At 37.1% G+C, this 23,539-nt stretch overlaps 1 protein-coding gene across 1 annotated transcript in view; it reads left to right on the forward strand.

Moving 5' to 3' along the window:
• MAP3K5 (mitogen-activated protein kinase kinase kinase 5) overlaps positions 1 to 23,539 on the forward strand; it is a 216,462-nt gene that overhangs the window by 110,062 nt on the left and 82,861 nt on the right. The window contains exons 8-10 of the mRNA XM_065889145.1: positions 7,687 to 7,799; positions 13,432 to 13,591; positions 16,042 to 16,195. Coding sequence (XP_065745217.1) covers positions 7,687 to 7,799; positions 13,432 to 13,591; positions 16,042 to 16,195 — 427 coding nt within the window. The remainder of the gene's footprint in view (positions 1 to 7,686; positions 7,800 to 13,431; positions 13,592 to 16,041; positions 16,196 to 23,539) is intronic.

Consider the following 23,539-nt stretch of genomic DNA (forward strand, 5'->3'; position numbering starts at 1 on the left):
TGTCAAATGTACTTATGTACTTCCTATGTTTTCCTCTAAGAGTTTTATAGTGTCCGGTCTTACATTCAGGTCTGAGTTTATTTTTGTGTATGGTGTTAGGGAGTGTTCTAATTTCATTCTTTTACATGAAGCTGTCCAGTTTTCCCAGCACCATTTATTGAAGGGACTGTCTTTTCTCCATTATATATCCTTGCCTCCTTTGTCATAGATTATTTGACCATAGGTGCGTGGGTTTATCTCTGGGCTTTCTATCTTGTTCCATTGATCTATGTTTCTGTTTTTGTGACAATACCATATTGTCTTGATTACTGTAGCTTTGTAGTATAGTCTGAAGTCAGGGAGTCTGATTCCTGCAGCTCCGTTTTTTTCCCTCAAGACTGCTTTGGCTGTTTGGGGTCTTTTGTGTCTCCATACAAATTTTAAGATTTTTTGTTCTAGTTCTGTAGAAAATACCATTGGTAATTTGAAAGGGATTGCATTGGATCTGTAGATTGCTTTGGTAGTATAGTCATTTTCACAATATTGACTGTTCCAATCCAAGAACGTGGTATATCTCTCCATCTGTTGGTATCATCTTTAATTTCTTTCATCAGTGTTTACAGTTTTCTGCTTACAGGTCTTTTGTCTCCCTAGGTAGGTTTATTCCTAGGTATTTTGTCTTTTTTGTTGCAGTGGTACATGAGAGTGTTTCCTTAATTTCTCTTTCAGATTTTTCATCATTAGTGTATAGGAATGCAAGAGATTTCTGTGCATTTATTTTGTATCCTGCAACTTTATCAAATTCATTGATTAGCTCTAGTAGTTTTCTGGTGGCATCTTTAGGATTCTCTATGTATACTATCATGTCATCTGCAAACAGTGACAGTTTTACTTCTTCTTTTCCAGTTTGGATTCCTTTTATTCCTTTTTCTTCTCTGATTGCTGTGGCTAGGACCTCCAAAACTATGTTGAATAATAGTGGTGAGAGTGGACATCCTTGTCCTGTTCCTGATCTTAGAAGAAATGCTTTCAGTTTTTCACCATTGAGAATGATGTTTGCTGTGGGTTTGTCATATATGGCCTGTATTATGTTGAGATAGGTTCCCTCTGTGCTCACTTTCTGGATAGTTTTTATCAAAAATGGGTGTTGAATTTTGTCAAAAGCTTTTTCTGCATCTGTTGATATGATCATATGGTTTTTATTCTTAAATTTGTTAATATGGTGTATCACATTGATTGATTTGCATATATTGAAAAATCCTTGCATTCTTGGGATAAATCCCACTTGATCATGGTTTATGATCCTTTTAATGTGTTGTTGGGTTCTGTTTGCTAGTATTTTGTTGAGGATTTTTGTATCTATATTCATCAGTGATATTGGTCTGTAATTTTCTTTTTTTGTAGTATCTTTGTCTGGTTTTGGTATCAGGGTAATGGTGGCCTCATAGAATGAGTTTGGGAGTGTTCCTTCCTCCACATTTTTTGGGAAGAATTTGAGAAGGATGGGTATTAGCTCTTTTCTAAATGTTTTATAGTATTCACCTGTGAAGCCATTTGGTCCTGGACTTTTGTTTGTTGGAAGATTTTTAATCACAGTTTCAATTTCATTACTTGTGATTGGTCTGTTCATACTTTCTATTTCTTCCTGGTTCAGTCTTGGAAGGTTATACCTTTCTAAGAATTTGTCCATTTCTTCTAGGTTGTCCTTTTTATTGGCATAGAGTTGCTAATAGTAGTCTTAGGATGCTTTGTATTTCTGCTGTGTCTGTTGTAACTTCTCCTTTTTAATTTCTAATTTTATTAATTTGAGTCCTCTCCCTCTTTTTCTTGATGAGTGTGGCTAATGGTTTATCAATTTTGTTTATCTTCTCAAAGAACCAGTTTTTAGTTTTATTCATCTTTGCTATTGTTTTCTTTGTTTCTATTTCATTTATTTCTGCTCTGATCTTTATGATTTCTTTCCTTCTGCCAACTTTGGGTTTTGTTTGTTCTTCTTTCTCTAGTTCCTTTAGGTGTGAGATTAGATTGTTTATTTGAGATTTTTCTTGTTTCTTGAGGTAGGCTTGTATAGCTATAAACTTGCCTCTTAGAACTGCTTTTGCTGCATCCCACAGGTTTTGGATCGTCGTGTTTTCATTGTCATTTGTCTCTATGTATTTTTTGATTTCCTCTTTGATTTCTTCAGTGATCTTGGTTATTTAGTAACTTATTGTTTAGCCTCCATGTGTTTGTATTTTTTATGTTTTTTTCCCTGTTATTCATTTCTAATCTCATAGTGTTGTGGTCAGAAAAGATGCTTGATATGATTTCCATTTTCTTAAATTTACTGAGGCTTGATTTGTGACCCAAGATGTGATCTATCCTGGAGAATGTTCTGTGAGCACTTAAGAAGAAAGTGTAAACTGCTGTTTTTGGATGCAATGTCCTATAAATATCAATTAAATCTATCCTGTTTATTGTGTCATTTAAAGCTTCTGTTTCCTTATTTATTTTCATTTTGGATGATCTGTCCATTGGTGTAAGTGAGGTGTTAAAAGTCCCCCACTATTATTGTGCTACTGTCAATTTCCTCTTTTATAGCTGTTAGCAGTTGCCTTATATATTGAGGTGCTCCTATGTTGAGTGCATATATATTTATAATTGTTATATCTTCTTCTTGGATTGATCCCTTGATCATTATGTAGTGTCCTTCCTTGTCTCTTGCAACATTCTTTATTTTAACGTCTATTTTTTCTGATACGAGTATTGCTACTCCAGCTTTCTTTTGATTTTCATTTGCATGGAGTATCTTTTTCCATCCCCTCACTTTCAGTCTGAATGTGTCCCTAGGTCTGAAGTGGGTCTCTTGTAGACAGCATATATATGGGTCTTGTTTTTGTATCCATTCAGCAAGCCTGTGTCTTTGGTTGGAGCATTTAATCCATTCACGTTTAAGGTAATTATCCATATGTATGTTGCTGTCACCATTTTCTTAATTGTTTTGTGTTTGGTTTTGTAGGTCCTTTTCTTCTCTTGTGTTTCCCAGTGAGAGAAGTTCCTTCAGCATTTGCTGTAGAGCTGGTTTGGTGGGCTGAATTTTCTGAGCTTTTGCTCGTCTGTAAAGCTTTTGATATCTCCATGGAATCTGAATGAGATCCTTGCTGGGTAGAGTAATCTTGGTTGTAGGTTCTTCCCTTTAATCACTTTACGTATATCATGCCACTCCCTTCTGGCTTGTAGAGTTTCTGCTGAGATATCAGCTGTTAACCTTATGGGAGTTCCCTTGTATGTTATTTGTCGTTTTTCCCTTGATGGTTTCAATAATTTTTCTTTGTCTTTAATTTTTCCCAGTTTGATTACTATGTGTCTTGGTATGTTCTCCTTGGGTTTATCCTGTATGGGACTCTGTGCACTTCCTGGACTTGGTTGGCTATTTCATTTCCCATGTTAGGGAAGTTTTCAACTGTAATCTCTTCAACCTTTTTCTTGGGTCCTTCCTCTCTCTGTTCTCCTTCTGGGACCCCTATAATGTGAATGTTGTTGCATTTAATGTTGTCCCAGAGGTCTCATTGGCTGTTTCATTTCTTTTCATTCTTTTTTCTTTATCTGTTCCTCAACAGTGAATTCCACCGTTCTGTCTTACAGGTCACTTATCGGTTCTTCTGTCTCAATTAGTCTGCTAGTGTATTTTTCATTTCAGTTATTGTATTGTTCATCTCTGTTTGTTTGTTCTTTAATTCTTCTAGGTCTTTGTTAAACATTTCTTGCATCTTCTCAATCTTTGCCTCCATTCTTTTCCCGAGGTCCTGGATCATCTTCACTATCATTATTCTGAGTTCTTTTTCTGGAAGGTTGCCTGTCTCCACTTTATTGAGCTGTTTTTCTGGGGTTTTATCTTGTTCATTCATCTGATACATAGCCCTCTGCCTTTTCATCTTGTCTATCTTTCTGTGAATGTGGTTTCTGTTCCACAGGCTGCAGGATTGTAGTTCTTCTTGCTTCTGCTGTCTGCCCTCTGGTGGATGAGGCTACCTAAGAGGCTTGTGCAAGTTTCCTGATGGGAGAGACTGGTGGTGGATAGAGCTGGCATTGCTCTGGTGGGCAGAGCTCAGTAAAACTTTAATCCACTTGACTGCTGATGGGTGGGGCTGGGTTCCCGCCCTGTTGGTTGTTTGGCCTGAGGCGACCCAACACTGGAGCCTACCTGGGCTCTTTGATGGGGCTAATGGTACACTCTTGGGGGGGCTCACGCCAAGGAGTACTTCCCAGACCTTCTGCTGCCAGTGTTCTTCTCCCCATGGTGAGCCACAGCCACCCCACTCCTCTGCAGGAGACCCTCCAACACTAGCATGTAGGTCTGGTTCAGTCTCTCCTGGGGTCACTGCTCCTTCCCCTGGGTCCCGATGCACACACTACTTTGTGTGTGCCCTCCAAGAGTGCAGTCTCTGTTTCCCCCAGTCCTGTCAAAGTCCTGCAGTCAAATCCCAGTAACCTTCAAAGTCTGATTCTCTAGGAATTTCTCTCCCCGTTGCTGGAGCCCCAGGTTGGGGTGCCTTCACTCCAGTGGGTGGACTTCTGTGGTATAAGTGTTCTCCAGTCTGTGAGTCACCCACCCAGCAGTTATGGGATTTGATCTTACTGTGATTGCGCCCCTCCTGCTGTCTCATTGTGGCTTCTCCTTTGTCTTTGGATTTGAGGTATCTTTTTTGGTGAGTTCCAGTGTCTTCCTGTAGATGATTGTCCAGCAGCTAGTTGTGATTCTGGTGTTCTCACAAGAGGGAGTGAGAGTACGTCCTTCTACTCCGCCATCCTGGGTTTCAGTTTTATTTGACCCTGTCTGTCTCTGTTTTGTTCCTGCTTCCTGGATGTGACCGCCCTCAGCTTTTGATTGAGAGCCAAGCAGGGTTCTATCTTCTTATCCCTTAAGTACTGTGGAAGATTTTGTAACTGCCCTTTGGGGTTTTGAGTTTGACTGCTTATTCTCTTATACAGCTCCAGGCTTTGGAGGAGATTGCCATCTATTTGTTGCAGCCTCTCCCTCAAGTAACACTTCACTCCTAAGTACTGCTGGACTTCATATTTCACTGCCATTCCAGCCATACCTCATCCCCAACTGCTCATATAGTCAGCATTCAACAAATGTCCTGTGGAGAAAACCGGCTGCACATTTGCGGTTCCTCCAGGTTTCACCCTGTCATGCCATCCCATGCAACTATCAGGAAATCCACTTGTTTCTCTTTTCCCTGGTAGCGTTTCAAATAGGTAGAGTTTCTCTGCCTGTGCCAAGCCTACGCTTAATATTATGGTTGGAATCAGCAAATGCCCCTATAGCGACAAAAGCAATTCAGCTCTCCTTGGTAGGACACTTCCCTGTTCGGAATTTTATTTCAGTGATTTTGTTATGCTGTTGCTTCCATAGATCTCCAGCATCTATAAAAATATGTTTTTGATGTGTATCCTTTTTCCCACCTAGTTGTTGTAGCAGGAGTGATGGCTCCCAAGTAGACTATTATATCTTACCTAGAAACTCAGGTTTTCCCCTGACATTGACTATTCTTCTAATTTAAACAGTTACATAGCTTTCCAACATTCGGAATACATTTTATTCCATATTCCATTTTATAATATTGTGGGAAACTTAGGAAGTACTGTTTCATTTTGTAACAAATATTCTTGTAACAAAATTTCTGATTACGTATTTAATGTTTTTTCTTAGTATAAACCCATAGATATGGAAATCTTGTGTCAATAGGTATGAATTGCTTTTTTAAATATTTTACAATTTTTGATAGGTATTGGCAAATTTCTGCCGAGAAATACTATACTAATGTACTTTTACAGTGTGTGAGAATTTCCACTTCCTTAAGACTTTCTCCTTGATACCCAGCTTATTATTATGGAGTTCTGTGAGCCATAAAAAGTATAAATTATTAATTTATTGCATCTATATTTTGGTTAAAATATTCTTAAATGTATTGTTCATGGTAACAGAAAAACAGCTATAAGCCCAACTGTTCATTTTGGTTAGTTTGACACATAGGAAGCACTTAGTCAATATTTATTGGTTGGTTTGGTGTTATCTTGCTTTCTGCATCTTCCTTTGAATATGTTGAAGAGAACTATTCCATGTTCTTTTCTTTCAGGAGAAATGAAAGAATTTATTTGTTGAAAAATATTATGTATCTTGATATGAATTTGTGGAAACTATAAAGTATTGGTAGAAAGAAAGGTATTAACTCCTCTCTTCTCCTATATCTTTTTTTGCTGGGACCTTCTACTTGCCTCTGAACAAACACAAAGACCTTTGGGTCTTATATGAGTCTAAGACTTACAAATCATGTCTTTCCTTGATATGACCTGCTTTGGATATCAGCAGTCTGGGTGCATGCTTTTTCCATTTTAGATTTGGGAAACAACTGTACTTCTGGAGAGATAAAAATGCTTTTTAATCAGCAACAGTGATGCAGTTGGAAATATTTTTTTCTTATTTCACATACATAACTATTCGAGCCAACTAGTTAAGATTAATAGTTATTTGGTTTTTGTTTCCTTTCAGAGACACTTGTTTTGCTTAAAAAGTAAGACCCTTAAAAAGGGCACATGATTCTCAATATTCAGAAGAGATGTACTTTTCTTCTGAAGTTTACCTTACCATTTTAAATTATGGAAAACTTCAGGTGTATATAAAAGCCAAGAATATACTCTAATGTACGTTATTGTGCTGGCTGCCATTTTGGCAATTCACACCTTTCAGTTTCACAGTTAATGATTTTAATAAGAATGCCTCTATCTTGGAATTTTAATGTGTTTTTCCCTAGGTATCCTTTTTTTTTGTATCGTTAAATGGTTATTCATTAGGTATTTAGTCTTTATATTTTCCTTGATCTGATTTTTTTAAATAGCTATTTCATTTTTCATGTTTGGCTCAGTTTCTGTTAGTCACTAGGGCATTTATTTTAATTTTGTTCTTCTTCATGCTCTTAAATGAAATAATATTGAATATTGTTGCCTGTTAAATGACGTATGTGAGGAGACCCTTGAATGGAACCTAGGAAGTGTTACCTTGAAAATACAGGGGATGTACAAACACTGAAGTCTTCTCAAATTGTGAAACGTTTTGAAAGGTTGATATTCAGTTTCATGCATATTCGGAAAAGTGTTCTCATTCTCTTTGAGCCAAAATTAGTATATGCACAGGCACAATCTCTGTTTTCCTTAATTTCTTACTGCAGCTGACATTCTTTATTGCATTTCTATATCACTCTTATGGAAGTGATTGTTTCAGTATGTTACATGAATGATCTTCCTCATTGTTTTGTGTGTATATATATATATATATATATATTTGCTTTGTGTATTTTTGAATCTTTTAAAAACTACTTAAAATATGTACAGGGTTCTTATCTTTAAATTTTCACTGTTTGCGCACACACACACGCTCTCTCACATTTCTGGAAGACTTTGAAGAGAGGATTTTTTTAAAGACTGGAGATGCTATGATGAGGCTGAGGTAAGTGAGGGGAATGCCATGTTGCTGAGGGTGAGGGTATACAGTCACTTAAGCATTAAATCCTAATAGCACACTAGATTCTGGGGTGAAAGCCGTGGAATATTTTTACTTGCTCGGGCCTTGGAGTTATGCAAACAGAAGCTATTGCAAACTCAAACTTTCATGACTGAAAAAGTAAACTTGTACATTTGTGTGTGTGTGTGTGTGTTTTTTTATAGGTTCAAAAAGGCATTTGAATCTGAGCCAACACTACAGTCAGGAATTAATTATGCGGTCCTCCTCCTGGCATCTGGGCACCAGTTCGAATCTTCCTTTGAGCTCCGAAAAGTTGGTAATTACAGCTTGACGCTTTCCATGGAAATCAAGAAACTGTACCGAGCGATACAAAGAAAAAGAATCTTTGATAGATAGTCCCTTTGCTTTCTGTCCCATCTGACTTCCTAAAAAACAAATTACATCTCCTTATTTAATGTTTCATATTGTTGTGCAAAATCCTGACACTGGGTTGTAGTTCAGTTTTTAGTTTATTTTACCTGATATTTTTAATTCCAGCTCAAACTAATTAAAAATATGGGCTCTGCATTCAGCCCTCAACTGCCAAATAAGGTAGTGTTTTGTGGAACATCAGGGAAGTTTCCTATCTTAGATTGATTTTGCTTTCCTGGGGCTGAAAGAAAGAAAGAAAGAAAGGGAGGAAGGAAACTCTGATATTTCCTGTTTCTGTTTCTTGTACACCTGCCCGTATGATTTCAGTTTTGTCGGAGGTGGAGCCTCCCAAACCCCTAGAACAACAGGTCAAGCAGATGGCAGTCTTGGCAGTGACTGGTCTCCTCAGAGACCATCTCTGAATTGTAGCCATTGACAGAATGTGCTTTTTTCCCTTTTATCAGTGGTCATTGTCTCATATGCTGACCCTTCTTTGGAATTTTTGAAGATTAGGATATCTCAGTGAACAAATTCTGTGTGATTTCCTTGGTTCTGGCTTTGATAACATTTTTTAAGGTTCTAGATATTGAATACTATCTAAGGTAATCAGATTTTGCTCTCTTTTGAGTGTCTAACCCCTCTCTTTCAGAGACCCTTTACAACTCTTGCAGGAGTTTTTACTACAGACATAGAAATAGTTTGCCATATTTTTCGTAGAGGAAAAAAATTTATCTTAGTTAAGCTATGAATTGTAGAAGAAACTTTTCCTTTAAGATTTTTAACTGGAGAAATGTTTTGTTTAATTTGTCATAAGAAAAAATGAGCCCTGGACTTTTTTTTACATTATTTGGGAAAGACTAATACAATGGCCTTATATGATGTTCTGGGAAATCTTTGAGGCAAGTAACGTTTGAGTATTAAGTACGTTTTAAAAGACGCAGACTAAAAGAATGATACAATGGTTGTTGCTGCTGGATTGCAGTGGTATTCAATGCACAAAGTTTTATTTGAAATAATATTTTTAGTTGGAAAATGAAATCAGTAAAATATACACTTTTCATAAATATAATTATTTTATTATAAATAATTATTTATTATAATTAAATTATAATTATAATAAAATTCTGCATCTAAGGTTATTTAAAAAACTCTACACTAGCCAAAACTCCTTATGCATCAGTGATCTAAAAATGATTTGTATTGCTCTGTTCTTGAACTTGAGGTTGAAGCGTGCAGATCATCACAGAATTTGACACTGATTTGCATGTGTAAGTAGAGCAGTAACATAGTGGTTTGAAATGTACCTATTCTAAATTCTCATTTTTAAGTTAAATGTAGATTAAAATGGTCAGTAGATCTTAAATGTTCTCACCACAAAAAAGAAGTGGAAATTATATGACATGTTGGAGGTGTGAGCTAAGGCTACAGTGTGATCATTTTGCCAGATATAAGTGTATCAAATCAACACATTGTGCGCCTTAAACTTACACAGTGCTATGTCAATTATACCTTTCAAAAGCTGGGGGAAAGAAAAAGGATGGTCGGCACTCTGAGGTTTGAGGAACTGTGATTAATGTAACTTTGTAAAGGAAACACACTTCAATTTTTTCCAAGAAGAGCTGATTCATAATACATGTTGAACAAACATTTGAAAGCATTTGAAGTTGAATTTTTAATTTTGGAAATTGCAAAACATACACAGACTTAAAATCTGACTTGACAATAAATTTTTAGTTCCCATAAGAGCTAAGTTTTAGGCTTCTAAAATACTGTGATATACACTCTAAATTATATGTCCTTAAAAACTAAAAGGCAATTAAAACTCACTAATTTAGATTCTACTCAATCACAAATTATGCTAACCAACATAGGTTGACCTAAAGTTAATATTTATATGGTAAAATAGAGTTAAAGGGATTTTCAAGGAAAATAGTTTGACTAAATAAATGAATATTTTAATATAATAATTTTATTAGTAATAGTATGTAATAAAAAAAGATTGATAACATATCTGGCATATTTAAAAATATAAGTTGCATTCTCTTTTTAATCAAAATTTTTAGTAATTTATATCTTCTCCCACTTTTTTTATTATTGGTCCCCCGCAAATATACAAATTATTCTGAGTTCCTGAGTTCTGATAGTAATCAGACTTTAATTTATAAAATCTTTTCTTTAGTTGTATTTTGCAATTTGATTTATTCATAAATGATAAGCAGTTAAAGATTAAGATGTCATAAGAAGATCACTAAATCTGAGGCTTTCCAAACATATCATCGTAACTTTAAGAACTCTAATGTAAGGACAGTTCTTAGCTGTCATAATCTGTTGCCCAAAGACTCTTAATTCTAGTTGTGTGTTTGTTTGAGGTTATGACTAATTGCTTCATGATCTGTGTTTTAATTCCCCAGTTTTTGAATAATCACTGATGTTTGTACTATTTAGAACTAGGATTTAAAAACACAGTACCGCTTCTTACATCTTTATCCTTTTTTCAGCTTCACAAGCCTTAAAATTAATATTCAAACTTCAGCTAAATAAAAGATGATTCTCCCATCTTCTGTGGAATTTTTCAACCATGAGACACTTTATGAGATGATGATGTAATAAAAGAACAGTGTGATTGGAACTGAGACAAACCGCTATTTGAATCTTATTTTCAGGGAGCTATTAAAATAAAATTTGTATTACTGAATATAAAAATCCATGAGTCTAAAAGGATAATCAAGAAAAAGAAATCAAAACTAAAACAAAACGCGTCACCAACCACAAAACAACTCACTTGCCATCTATGGAAGTGACCAAATTCTTAGAAAATTGAAAATTATAAGGAAAAAAACTCAGTACTTTCCCTTCCTTTCAAAGGGATACTATAGTTCATCCAGTTGAGGAGGTAAAGCTCTTCTTAAGACATGCTACATACTAACTGTATATTCTTCAGGAGAATGTATTCTTCAAAAGAATGCTAGCTAATAAAGTAGAAGGAATGATAAAGTTGATAATGCTAGTGATATTAAAATAATGGTTCTGACAAGGATCATCAATTAGAACTAAAACCATTAAGATGCTTATTTTTTTAAATTTTCATTTGCCATATTTACATGATACCAAAGCTCACCCACAGATTGCTTGTTAATAACAAAGGAACAAACGTTCCCATACAATTCATTGTATATATTCCCTCGAGGGATCCAGCTGTCAGTGATCCAACCAGCATCCCTAATGGTGGGATGGCTGGACGTGTGCCACCTGATATGGTGAATGTGAAATAAGTGGTTTAAAAAGACAGTGTTTCCTTTTTCCTCCATCATATTGGCAAAGATGAAAGGACATGATAGTGTCCGTAATATCAGCACTTAAAATGGGCATATCTTCTGTCCCTAACAAGTCCAGGTTTAGGACTTTATTACAAAGAAGTAATTGAACAAGCGCACAAAGCGACGTGTATAAGAATGTTTATAGTAATAAAAAGCAGCCACCATCTGCATTTAGGGAAATTAAAATGACGCATCCATATAGTAAAATACTATTTGCCATTAAAAAAAAAAATTTTTGTCTGAATGCTGAATGGCTTAGGGTAACAATCATGTGACAAATTTATGCCAAGGCTAACGTTAATATCACCCTCATAGAATGAACTTCTGGGAAGCATGAATAAACCTGAAATTTTATTTTAAAACTAATATTGTAATTTCACTATTAAACACTTTCATAGTCCCTATTTAAATGTTTAAATGGTTTGGCGCTAGATCAGTTCTGCATTCATTGTTCCCAAGTATGACACAAAAAAGAGAATTCATTTTCAACTGAGGTTGATAGAGACACATTTTTAGTGTCTGATTTCCCCCCTGCACTTTCTTCTTCCATTTGTATTTGTTGTATTTTTTATGTCCAGATAGGAGATCATGGATGTTGTTGCATACACACGTGTAATTTTTCTCATTTCATGAAATTTTAAGGTGGCAAAGCCGTTCTTTTTAATTTATCATCTCAAAATGTGAAGAATTCCCAGATGGACTTCTTCCTAGAAGTTTCTTGGCTTAAGTGGAATTATATGATAAAAAGCAGCATAAAGTTTGTGGGGTTTTCTTTGTTTTGTTTTTTTGCGGTATGCGGGCCTTTCACTGTTGTGGCCTCTCCCGTTGCGGAGCACAGGCTCCGGACGCGCAGGCTCAGTGGCCATGGCTCACAGGCCCAGCCACTCCATGGCATGTGGGATCTTCCCAGACTGGGGCACGATCCCGTGTCCCCTGCATCGGCAGGCGGACTCTCAACCACTGCGCCACCAGGGAAGCCCAGCATAAAGGTTTTTAAAGGCTGTTTTGTTTTGTTAAAGTATAATTTTCAAAAAAGATAAATTTATGACTCTCAGAAAATATAAAATATTATTCTATTTAATTCAGTTAACATGGAAACAGTAAGAGGCTATGTCCCGTTTAAAGTTTATTTAAGAAGCTAGGGTATTCATAATTGAAGAAAGAAATGTTAGAATCAGATATCCAAGTTTGATTGTTTTAAAAAGCTTGTTTATGTCCAACAGGTTATAAATCTTAGGGATTCACTGTTTAAGTAGGCAGAAATTATTTACATCTCTCCTGAACAAAAACATATTATACAAGTTAACAGGTAAACTTCTCTAAGATCGTTAATAAATAGTGAGATGAACTTAGCTACACTTTCCCCGGACAGTCCTAGAGTGGCCTTATGCCTGCATATGATATTGAAATGACATGTTCCACATTTTTACCTTACTCCCAAATCTCAGATAACCTTCCTGACATTTAGTAACTTTCCTGTCATATGTTATGGATGTTAGTGGCAATTCTACAGAGATATATATATTTTTAAGCAAACAAATCCTTCCAAATGCAAAAATAATACAAGGTAGAGTAGAGATAAAAAGTTAGAATGAAATGCAAAGAACCCAGAAGTAACAAAACAATGTTAAAAAAGAACAAAGTTGGAGGATTTACATGACCTGATTTCAAGTCTTGTTACAAAGCCACAGTATTCAAGACAGTGTTATTTGTCAGTTTCCTTATTTCTTTAACTTTGTAAGTGTATAAGTGTTTTTGCATAATTATTATAGCATTTTACTCTTGTAAACTATATATGCTGTATACATTTATACTTCACCTGATGGATAGAATTTCTGTGTATTTCCCTTTCAAGTAATTAAAGAATCCATGATATAGTAAGGGAAAGAAGGTTACACAGCAAGAGGTTGAGTGTTATCATCTTTTCATTTATGCATATATGCATATATAAAAATTCTAGAATGATGTACATCAGTGTGACACTGACAGTTATTTTGTGGTTTTCAAATTGAGGGAAATTTTCACTTGCTTCTGTGTACCTTTCTGATTAGTCTGCTTTTTTTTTTTACAGTGAACTTAAGCCCTTTTTAGAATCAGAAACTCAACAAAACTATTTTAATCTGAAAGGAGGAATGAAAGCTTAGTTTTGCTTTTTAATAAAACGTCAGCTCTGCCTGCCTGCCATGTGTTGTAAAGTTATTCTTCCTTTTTATCTTCTAGGGGTGAAGCTCAGTAGCCTTCTTGGTAAAAAGGGAAACTTGGAAAAGCTCCAGAGCTACTGGGAAGTTGGATTTTTCCTGGGAGCAAGTGTCCTGGCCAATGACCACTTGAGAGTCATTCAAGCATCTGAAAAGCTTTTTAAACTGAAGACACCTGCATGGTAATAGTAAATTGTTAGGTGTTCGTACAGTTATTTTTGATAAAAGCTCCTATCACTTGTTTCTAAATTGTTAAATCTGTTGAACTGACAATTAGGGGATTTTATTTGCTTAGAGAATAAAATGCAGAATCTAGAGGAAAAAGTGATTGATGCTCGTAAATAAAATGTGTTATATGTAGGTTCTGATGGCTTTGGACACAGGTATGTCCACCAGCCACCAAGCTTAGCTTTTCCATCACACTGACCAACCTGCTAGCCTAGGTTGGGCAGTGTCACCCACTTGAATCATGCAAAGGCCTCGAATTTTACACCTGCAACTCTAATCAGCAGATTCACAAGCTTCCATCTCAGCCTTCCCAGCCCCTGCTGCAAACACGTGCCCTTTGTTTCCTTCGTGATCTAATCTCACTTTTGGAATTCTCATTCTTGATTTTCACTTCTTTTTACTCAGGGTTTACTGACACATTTAGATGTTTCCTATATTATGTGTGTTTTTCTAATTTCAGATTTTTCTTGGGATGTACCCAGGTCTCATCACTATGGATGTGGTAACTGGAGAGATGAAAACAAAATTCCATCTGCATTTAGGACTGTTTTTTTTTTGTTTTTTTTTTTTTGCGGTACACGGGCCTCTCACTGTTGTGGCCTCTCCCGTTGCGGAGCACAGGCTCCGGACGCGCAGGCTCAGCGGCCATGGCTCACGGGCCCAGCCGCTCCACGGCATGTGGGATCTTCCCAGACCGGGGCACGAACCCGTGTCCCCTGCATCGGCAGGCGGACTCTCAACCACTGCGCCCCCAGGGAAGCCCAGGACTGTTTTTGAATGCTAATTTTATCGTGCATCACATGTAATGATTGACCATTAGCTGTAAAGACTTTTAAAGGTTAACTGTGATATCAAGAAAAGCTCAGAGCACTCAGAGCTCAGGCCACTGACTTCTTTTCATCAGAGGGACCATTTGAGGAAATTCCCACCATGGTAGACCTTCATGGCTTCTTAAAACATTTCCTCACATTCAGATCTCCTTTATTAGCAAATCCTCCCCAGCATTGCTCTCATAGTGATCTTTCTAAAATGCATGTTTGACCCTTCCCCTCCACTGAAATCTTTAAATCAGCGTAGATTAATGACTCCTCACAGCCTAAGGGATAAAGTCCACCTCCTTGGCGTGGCAAACAAGATTTTCCCTTAGTCATTAAACCTCAGCTCTTGTCACACCCCTAGGTTTATGCTGCTCTCTATTTACTCTGAACATGCCAGTTTCTGATGTCATGCCATTGTGTCTCAGCACACACTGAGCATCGTCTTCCAGCCCTCTTCTCCACCTGGGGAACACTCGCAAATCACATCAGCTCAGAAATCACATGCTGGCCTAAAACCCTTCCCCACACCCAGAGAGACGATGGTGGATGCTGTTACATACACTGTGATTCTTTCATCTCCGGAAATTTTCTTCTTTCGTGTTTCCGTCGTTCTTCAGTCATATCTCTATTGATACTGACTGTATGACTTTTGTTAGTCGTATCTCTGTGAGTTACAGCTCTGTGGGCATTTATTTCATGGTGCTATAATACCTGTTACATTTCTGTCTCCTCAACACCATGTGCAGCTTGAGGACAGGGCTGTACTGTCAGTAGCAATGTCGACGGCAGGCGTTCAGCAAATGGCATGAAGATAACTGAACCAATAAATGTACACATTTACATGCAGTCAAGTTGGTTATTTCTTTATGTGACCATTCCGATGATGGCCGAAGAGGAGACTGAAGCATGGTTATAAAGAGCTTTGGTCTGAGGTGTCTTGGCCTCTGTTGACAAAAAAACAGACGTTATTTTATGCAATAGTAATAACAACCACAAAACAATGCTTTGTTTCCATTAGCTTAATGTTAACTTCCATGTCTATAGTTTACAAAGTGCTTGCTTACCCATTATCTCATATAATTATCTTGCTCCTCATTTTTTCCTGACTTTTTCCTTTGAGGCACCATCTGTCTTAAGGTTTGAGGATATTTGTATGATATATATGAGCTGAGTTACTTTAGAGCAAAATAATATCCCTTATGATCGGTCTACTTAGAAAAGCTTTCTCAAGGGAGCATATTTTAAAGCAAATGCATTAACCACTTTCTTGAATAGAATAGGCATTACTTTAAAAGTCATGTTTTAAGTAGGTGTATTGTTCAGTCCAAGTTACTCAAGCTGTCTAAACCTGTTTCCTCATCTTTACAATGGAGGTAAAATGGCCTACTTTACTGAATTTTTGTGAGATTTAAGTGAGATAACATGTGATAGTACATGACATATAACAAATAATAAAGTTTAGTGACTTGGCATGCATAATTATTAATGCCATATTTAAATTACATTTACAGAGTAAAACTGGGATAGATGGAACAGGTGGTTCTACATTTGCCTATTATGTGTCTTATATCTTTTGATTTTTTTAGGTACCTCAAGTCTATTGTAGAGACAATTTTGATATATAAGCATTTTGTGAAACTGACTTCAGAACAGCCCGTGGCCAAGCAGGAACTTGTGGACTTCTGGATGGATTTCCTGGTTGAGGCCACAAAGACAGATGTCACTGTAGTTAGGTTTCCAGTAAGTACTCTTCACATAACTCTAAGGACATTTATGTTTTGTTTCCTTTATTTAAAGAACATCTTGCACTTGTGATTGTATTAATGTGCTGGTTTTCATGCCCTAAAATGAAGATGGTCATCTGGTTAATATATTTATTTTCTACAAATTGGTTTGCTTTAGATTACTTTTTAAAATAACTTCTCACAATCAGAGAAATAAGATACATTTTCATGTTTTTTTTTCCATGAAACTTGTTGGTTTCCTTTGATAAGTTGTAACGTGTGCTTTCCCAAGAAAAGATTATCTCTTAGCTCAGGAAGTCAAGATATCTCTTCAGACCAGATGAATGGCTGTTTTTCATTCGTACTACAGTTTTGTTGACATTGTCAGCATCAATATCATCAACATTATTGTGGTGAAAAGTGTCAGGCTCACCTGCATTGTTACTTCATCACTACCACTTACTACCCATGTGGGTCAGAGTTAGATGCAGTGTCCCCAGTCACTTTTTACAGTGCTTTAGAGGATGGGAAATGATGCCTTATAGGTTCTGGTCTGCATCTCATTTTGGCTAGTCTCTATCAAATTTACATATTTAAATGTATCTCTCTCACACACACACACACACACACACACACACACACACACACACACTTTAAAAATATGTTGTCCATCTCAGCTGGTGCCATCCCCATACTGGTAGGTCTTGGAATACCATCCAAAGCAATATAGCTTTAGTATCCAGTTCAAGAATTACTGGCAACTGACTGTGTACACAGATCTCTTCCCATGTCAAAGTGATGCCATAAATCTCTCTGTTTTGAGCTCTCTTTGTCTCAGTCTTTCATACTCAGAGATGGTGACAACTCTCAATTTTTTTTTTCAATTCTTTTTATAAAACCTTGTTTTCTAGTTCTCGTTGGTAGGATCAAATGTTTCATTTAATTAAATCCATCACTGGCATTAACTCTCTTCCTTTACTCTTGCTTCCAGATGAAGCCGTAAGCTCAGCAGGATCTTTAGTTGAAAAGCCTTTCAAACTAAAACACTTCACTCTATTTTCTAGCCTAGATAATGTGTAGTCTAGGAAAATACTTATCTCAGAGTGAGCTGGCAGCTTGCCTTTAGCTGGTGCTCTGATGGTAGTAAACATGGTAGTGAAAGAAGACAGCACAGAACTGAAGTATTTAATCAACTGTTGCTGGACTAAGAAAGTTGGCTATGAGAGGAAACCACTCATATTAGCTATTCTGAGCTAATTTAAATTACTTTAACATGAATTAGTCTGTCATAAGGTGAATATAAAAAAAATAAAACCAGAAAATAGTAAGAGAGAAGCTAGGAGAATATAGGTATATACTCCAGGAAAGAGAGGCTTTCTTAAGCCAGAAAGGGACCTATAAGCCCCAAAGGCTTATAGGCAAACATTGACCAATTTGGTTTCATTAAAAATTCAAGTTTTTGTTCACCTTAAAAAAAAATCCACCATAAACATGGCAAATGCTAGATAGGGAGAGAATACTTAATACTAGTGCTGCAAAAGGATCAATTTGTCGAATATGCAAAAAAACAAAACAAACAAAAATAACTCCTACAGACTGATAAGCAAGAGAAACAGAAAAATGGTCAAATCCTATGAAAAGGTAAGTAACCTCACTAGGTAGCCAAAAAATGCAAATTAACACAAGACACCATTGTACCTCTGCCATTTTGCATGTGTGCAAATATATGTGTAGGATAAATTCCCAGAAGTGGAATAGATTCATATTGCATGTTGCCTTCTGTAGGGATGATATCAATTGACATTCCCACTGGCAATACATGAAGCTACCTGCTTTCACAAAGTCTCTCCAAACAAGTGTATTTATCAGATTTGTACTTTTGCTAAATGTGTAGATGAAAAATGGTATATTGGGGTCGTTTGAGTTAGTATTTCTCTTATTATGCGTGAGTTTGTACACATAATTAAGTTCATATGTTTAAAAGACCACTCAGTGATTTTAAAAAAAGAGAAGAATTTGTTGCCAACATTTAAAAATGAAGAGAGTTGAACCTTCTGTGCTGGCTGTGAGGGAGTAAATGGTCTTGATACTGCTATAAATCGCTGTAAATCTGAGATAATCTCTTCTTGGGAAAGCACATTTTACAACTTATCAAAGGAAACCACCAAAATATATAAAACAACTGTTTGCAGGCATTAAACAGCAATCATGTGAGGGCTGCCATCCTTGAGAGGGGAGGTACTAGAGCTGAGTCCCACCTTCACCTCTTCTTTTTTCACTAAGGTCATTTTTCTGGCTGCAGCCCAAGGAGGTGGCTTCTCCCTGGGCAGCACCGGCAGGGATCAGTGTTCAGGATCCTAAGACAGCTGGAATATGAGGGACAGGGTGTTGGAGAAGGGGGAGCCTTGACAAGTGAGCCCCAGGATTCTGCCTGCGTATTTCCCTTGAGCCCTAGGGCACCTCCTCGACGGTGTGAACGAGGAGTAAGCATGTCCTGAATAAACACAAATTCCAGTCCCAATATTTGATTAAAATTGGGTTTTGGATGAAACCTACATGGCTTAAATAAACTTTATCAAGGTAAGTTCCCTTGCTGATTAGGAGATCAGGACCAGAAGTGGCAGAGAGCATCTTTTGGAAGGCTGACAAGTCTGCAGGTATTCCAGAGAATAAATAATGCAGGGATAAGATGTTGGACTTTGAGCCCAGACTGTGGTCCACAAAGCATCTAGTTGAGAGTATAGAGCCCATGCTTTACAAGTAAAGGCAAAACTAAAACAAAGCTGCAATAAAAGTATGCCTTGATAAGATCAAGATCATACACTGATAATTTAACTGTTACGTAGGTGAAAATAACACAAAAACTTTGGAAAGATATTATCCTGAGCCTCTGCAATGTGTCATTCAGATGTATTAAAGATTACTAGACATTCTAAGGAGCAGGAAAAAGTGACATAAGAGCTAAAATCAGCCAATAGAGGTATTCCCCAAGGTGATTCTCATGTTGTAGTTCCCAGGTAAGGACGTCACATAAGTATAATACAGTTTTAAGGAAAATAAAGGAAAAGATGGACAAAATGGATGGAAAGGTAGAGTATTTCAGTTGAAAAATAAAGTTTATAAAGCGTCAAATGAAAAATAAGGAGAATTCACATAAAAATCCAAATCCTTAACTACTCTTGAAAAATTAAAGGGATGGGGAATTCGTAACTGCATTCTCCAAAAGCAGCAATCTCCTGAGCCAACTGGATGCTACCATTTAAGAGGTCAATTACAGTCCCATTCATCCTGCTTCACTCACTCACCTTTTCCACTCACTCCCTGAAATCACTGGAATTTGCTGCCCATGCTCTACTGCATAGAGAAAGGCAAGCTTCTAGTGCCTGTGGTTCTGCGTCAGTCACTATAACTCTTCGTGTCCTTAGAGTAGCAGCTTCTGTAGCTCACACTTGTGAAGGCTGCGATAGGTCTTGATTGGGGTGATTTACCTTATCCTTCTTTGGAAGTGGGTTTGACCAGGTTACTTATATTAGAAAATATTTCGGGGAGATTGGGTCAAGATGGCAGAATTGAAGGACGTGCGAGCACTCCCTCTTGCAAAAGCACCAGAATCACAATTAACTGCTGAACAGTCATCAACAGGAAGACACTGGAACTCACCAGAAAAGATACCCCACATCCAAAGACAAAGGAGAAGCCACAATGAGACTGTAGGAGGGGCGCAATCACAGTAAAATCAAATCCCATAACTGCTGGGTAGGTGTCTCAAAAACCGGAGAACAGTCATACCACAGAAGCCCACCCACTGGAGTGAAGGTTCTGAGCCCCACGTCAGGCTTCCCAACCTGGGGGTCCAGCAAAAGGAGGAGGAGTTCCCAGATTCCTTTGAAGAACCAGTTAATGTAGGGATCTGAGTGTATGTATCATATTGAGAACTCCATAATGGACCACGTAACAAATAATGCTACTGATGTGAATATTATTGAGAAGTAATCTATTTTGCAGCTAAGTGTTAATTTAAGGGTTTGAAGGGTGATCCAATGTCAGTTTGAAATAACTATTTCTTTGCCTATATGGACAAATATTATTGTTGGAACTAGTCTGGTAATGAAAGCATATGAGACAGACTTCAGACTTTGAAGCCTAGCGGGATTTGATTGCAGGACTTCGACAGGACTGGGGGAAACAGAGACTCCACTCTTGGAGGGCACACAAAGTAGTGTGCACATCAGGACCCAGGGGGAAGGAGCAGTGACCCCATAGGAGACTGAACCAGACCTACCTGCTAGTGTTGGAGGGTCTCCTGCAGAGGTGGGGGGTGGCTTTGTCTCACCATGAGGGCAAGGACACTGGCAGAAGAAGTTCCCGGAAGTGCTCCTTGGCAGGAGCCCTCCTCAGGGCTGCCATGAGCCCCACCAAAGAGCCTGTAGCCTCCAGTGCTGGGTTCCTCAGGCAAAACAATCAACAGGGAGGGAACTCAGCCCCACAAATGCTAAAGAAACTTCTCTAAGTGGGAAACACAAGACAAGAAGAGGACTTACAAAAACAAATGCAGAAACAATTAAGAAAATGGTGACAGCAACATACATGTGGATAATTACCTTAAATGTGAATGGATTAAATGCTCCAACCAAAGGACACAGGCTCGCTGAATGGATACAAAAACAAGACCCATATATATGCTGTCTACAAGGGACCCACTTCATACCTAGGAACACATATAGTCTGAAAGTGAGGGGATGGAAAAAGATATTCCATGCAAATGGAAATCAAAAGAAAGCTGGAGTAGCAATACTCATATCAGATAAAAGAGACTTTAAAATAAAGAATGTTGCAAGAGACAAAGAAGGACACTACATAATGATCAAGGGATCAATCCAAGAAGAAGATACAACAATTATAAATATATATGCACCCAACATAGGAGCACTTCAGTACGTAAGGCAAATGCTAACACCTATAAAAGAGGAAATTGACAGTAAAACGGTGGTAGTGGGGGACTTTAACACCTCACTTACACCAATGGACAGATCATCCAGACAGAAAATTAATAAGGAAACACAAGCTTAAAATGACACAATAGACCAAATAGATTTAATTGATATTTATGGGACATTCCATCCGAAAACAGCAGATTACACTTTCTTCTCAAGTGCACATGGAACATTCTCTAGGATAGATCACACCCTGGGTCACAAATCAAGCCTTGGTAAATTTAAGAAAATGGAAATCATATCAAGCACCTTTTCTGACCAAAACGCTATGAGATTAGAAATGAATAACAGGGAAAAAAACATAAAAAACACAAACACATGGAGGCTAAACAATACGTTACTAAATAACCAAGAGGTCACTGAAGAAATCAAGGAGGAAATCAAAAAATACCTAGAGACAAATGACAACGAAAACATGATGATCCAAAACCTATGAGATGCAGCAAAAGCAGTTCTAAGAGGGAAGTTTATAGCTATACAAACCTACCTCAAGAAACAAGAAAAATCTCAAATAAACAATCTAACCTTACACCTAAAGGAACTAGAGAAAGAAGAACAAACAAAACTCCAAGTTAGTAGATGGAAAGAAATCATAAAGATCAGAGCAGAAATAAATGAAATAGAAACAAAAGAAAAACAATACCAAAGATCAATAAAACTAAAAGCTGGCTCACTGAGAAGCAAAATTGATAAACCTTTAGCCAGACTCATCAAGAAAAAGAGGGAGAGGACTCAATCAATAAAACTAGAAATGAAAAAGGAGAAGTTACAACAGACACCGCAGAAATACAAAGCATCCTAAGAGACTACTACAAGCAACTCTATGCCAATAAAATGGACAACCTGGAAGAAATGGACAAATTCTTAGAAAGGTTTAACCTTTCAAGACTGAACCAGGAAGAAATAGAAAATATGAACAGACCGATCACAAGTAATGAAATTGAAACTCTGATCAAAAATTTTCCAACAAACAAAAGTCCAGAACCAGATGGCTTCACAGCTAAATTCTATCAAACATTCAGAGAAGAATTAACACCCATTCTTCTCAAACTCCAAAAAATTGCAGAGGAAGGAACACTCCCATACTCATTCTACAAGGCCACCATCATCCTGATACCAAAACCAGACAAGGATGCTACAAGAAAAGAAGATTACAGACCAATATTGCTGAGTAATATAGATACAAAAATACTCCACAAAATACTAGCAAACAGAATCCAACAACACATTAAAAGGATCATACACCATGATCAAGTGGGGTTTATTCCAGGAATGCAAGGATTCTTCAATATACGCAAATCTATCAATGTGATAAACCACATTAACAAATTGAAGGAGAAAAACCATATGATCATCTCAATAGATGCAGAGAAAGCTTTCGACAAAATTCAACACCCATTTATGATAAAAACCCTGCAGAAAGTAGGCATAGAGGGAACTTTCCTCAACATAACAAAGACCATATATGACAAGCCCACAGCAAACATCATCCTCAATGGTGAAAAACTGAAAGCATTTCCACTAAGATCAGGAACAAGACAAGGTTGCCCACTCTCACCACTCTTATTCAACATAGTTTTGGAAGTTTTAGCCACAGCAATCAGAGAAGAAAAGGAAATAAAAGGAATCGAAATCGGAAAAGAAGAAGTAAAGCTGTCACTGTTTGCAGATGACATGATACTATACATAGAGAATCCTAAAGATGCCACCAGAAAACTACTAGAGCTAATCAATGAATTTGGTAAAGTTGCAGGATACAAAATTAATGCACAGAAATCTCTGGCATTCCTATATACTAATGATGAAAAATCTGAAAGTGAAATCAAAAAAACACTCCCATTTACCATTGCAACAAAAAGAATAAAATATCTAGGAATAAACCTACCTAAGGAGACAAAAGACCTGTATGCAGAAAATTATAAGACACTGATGAAAGAAATTAAAGATGATACAAATAGATGGAGAGATATACCATGTTCTTGGATTGGAAGAATCAACATTGTGAAAATGACTCTACTACCCAAAGCAATCTATAGATTCAATGCAATCCCTATCAAACTACCACTGGCATTTTTCACAGAACTAGAACAAAAAAGTTTGCAATTTATATGGAAACACAAAAGACCCCGAATAGCCAAAGCACTCTTGAGAACGAAAAAAGGAGCTGGAGGAATCAGGCTCCCTGACTTCAGACTATACTACAAAGCTACAGTAATCAAGACAGTATGGTACTGGCACAAAAACAGAAAGAGAGATCAATGGAACAGGATAGAAAGCCCAGAGATAAACCCACGCACATATGGACACCTTATCTTTGATAAAAGTGGCGGGAATGTACAGTGGAGAAAGGACAGCCTCTTCAATAA

Source organism: Phocoena phocoena, chromosome 12 (genome assembly GCF_963924675.1).
Source record: "Phocoena phocoena chromosome 12, mPhoPho1.1, whole genome shotgun sequence".
NCBI lineage: Eukaryota > Metazoa > Chordata > Mammalia > Artiodactyla > Phocoenidae > Phocoena > Phocoena phocoena.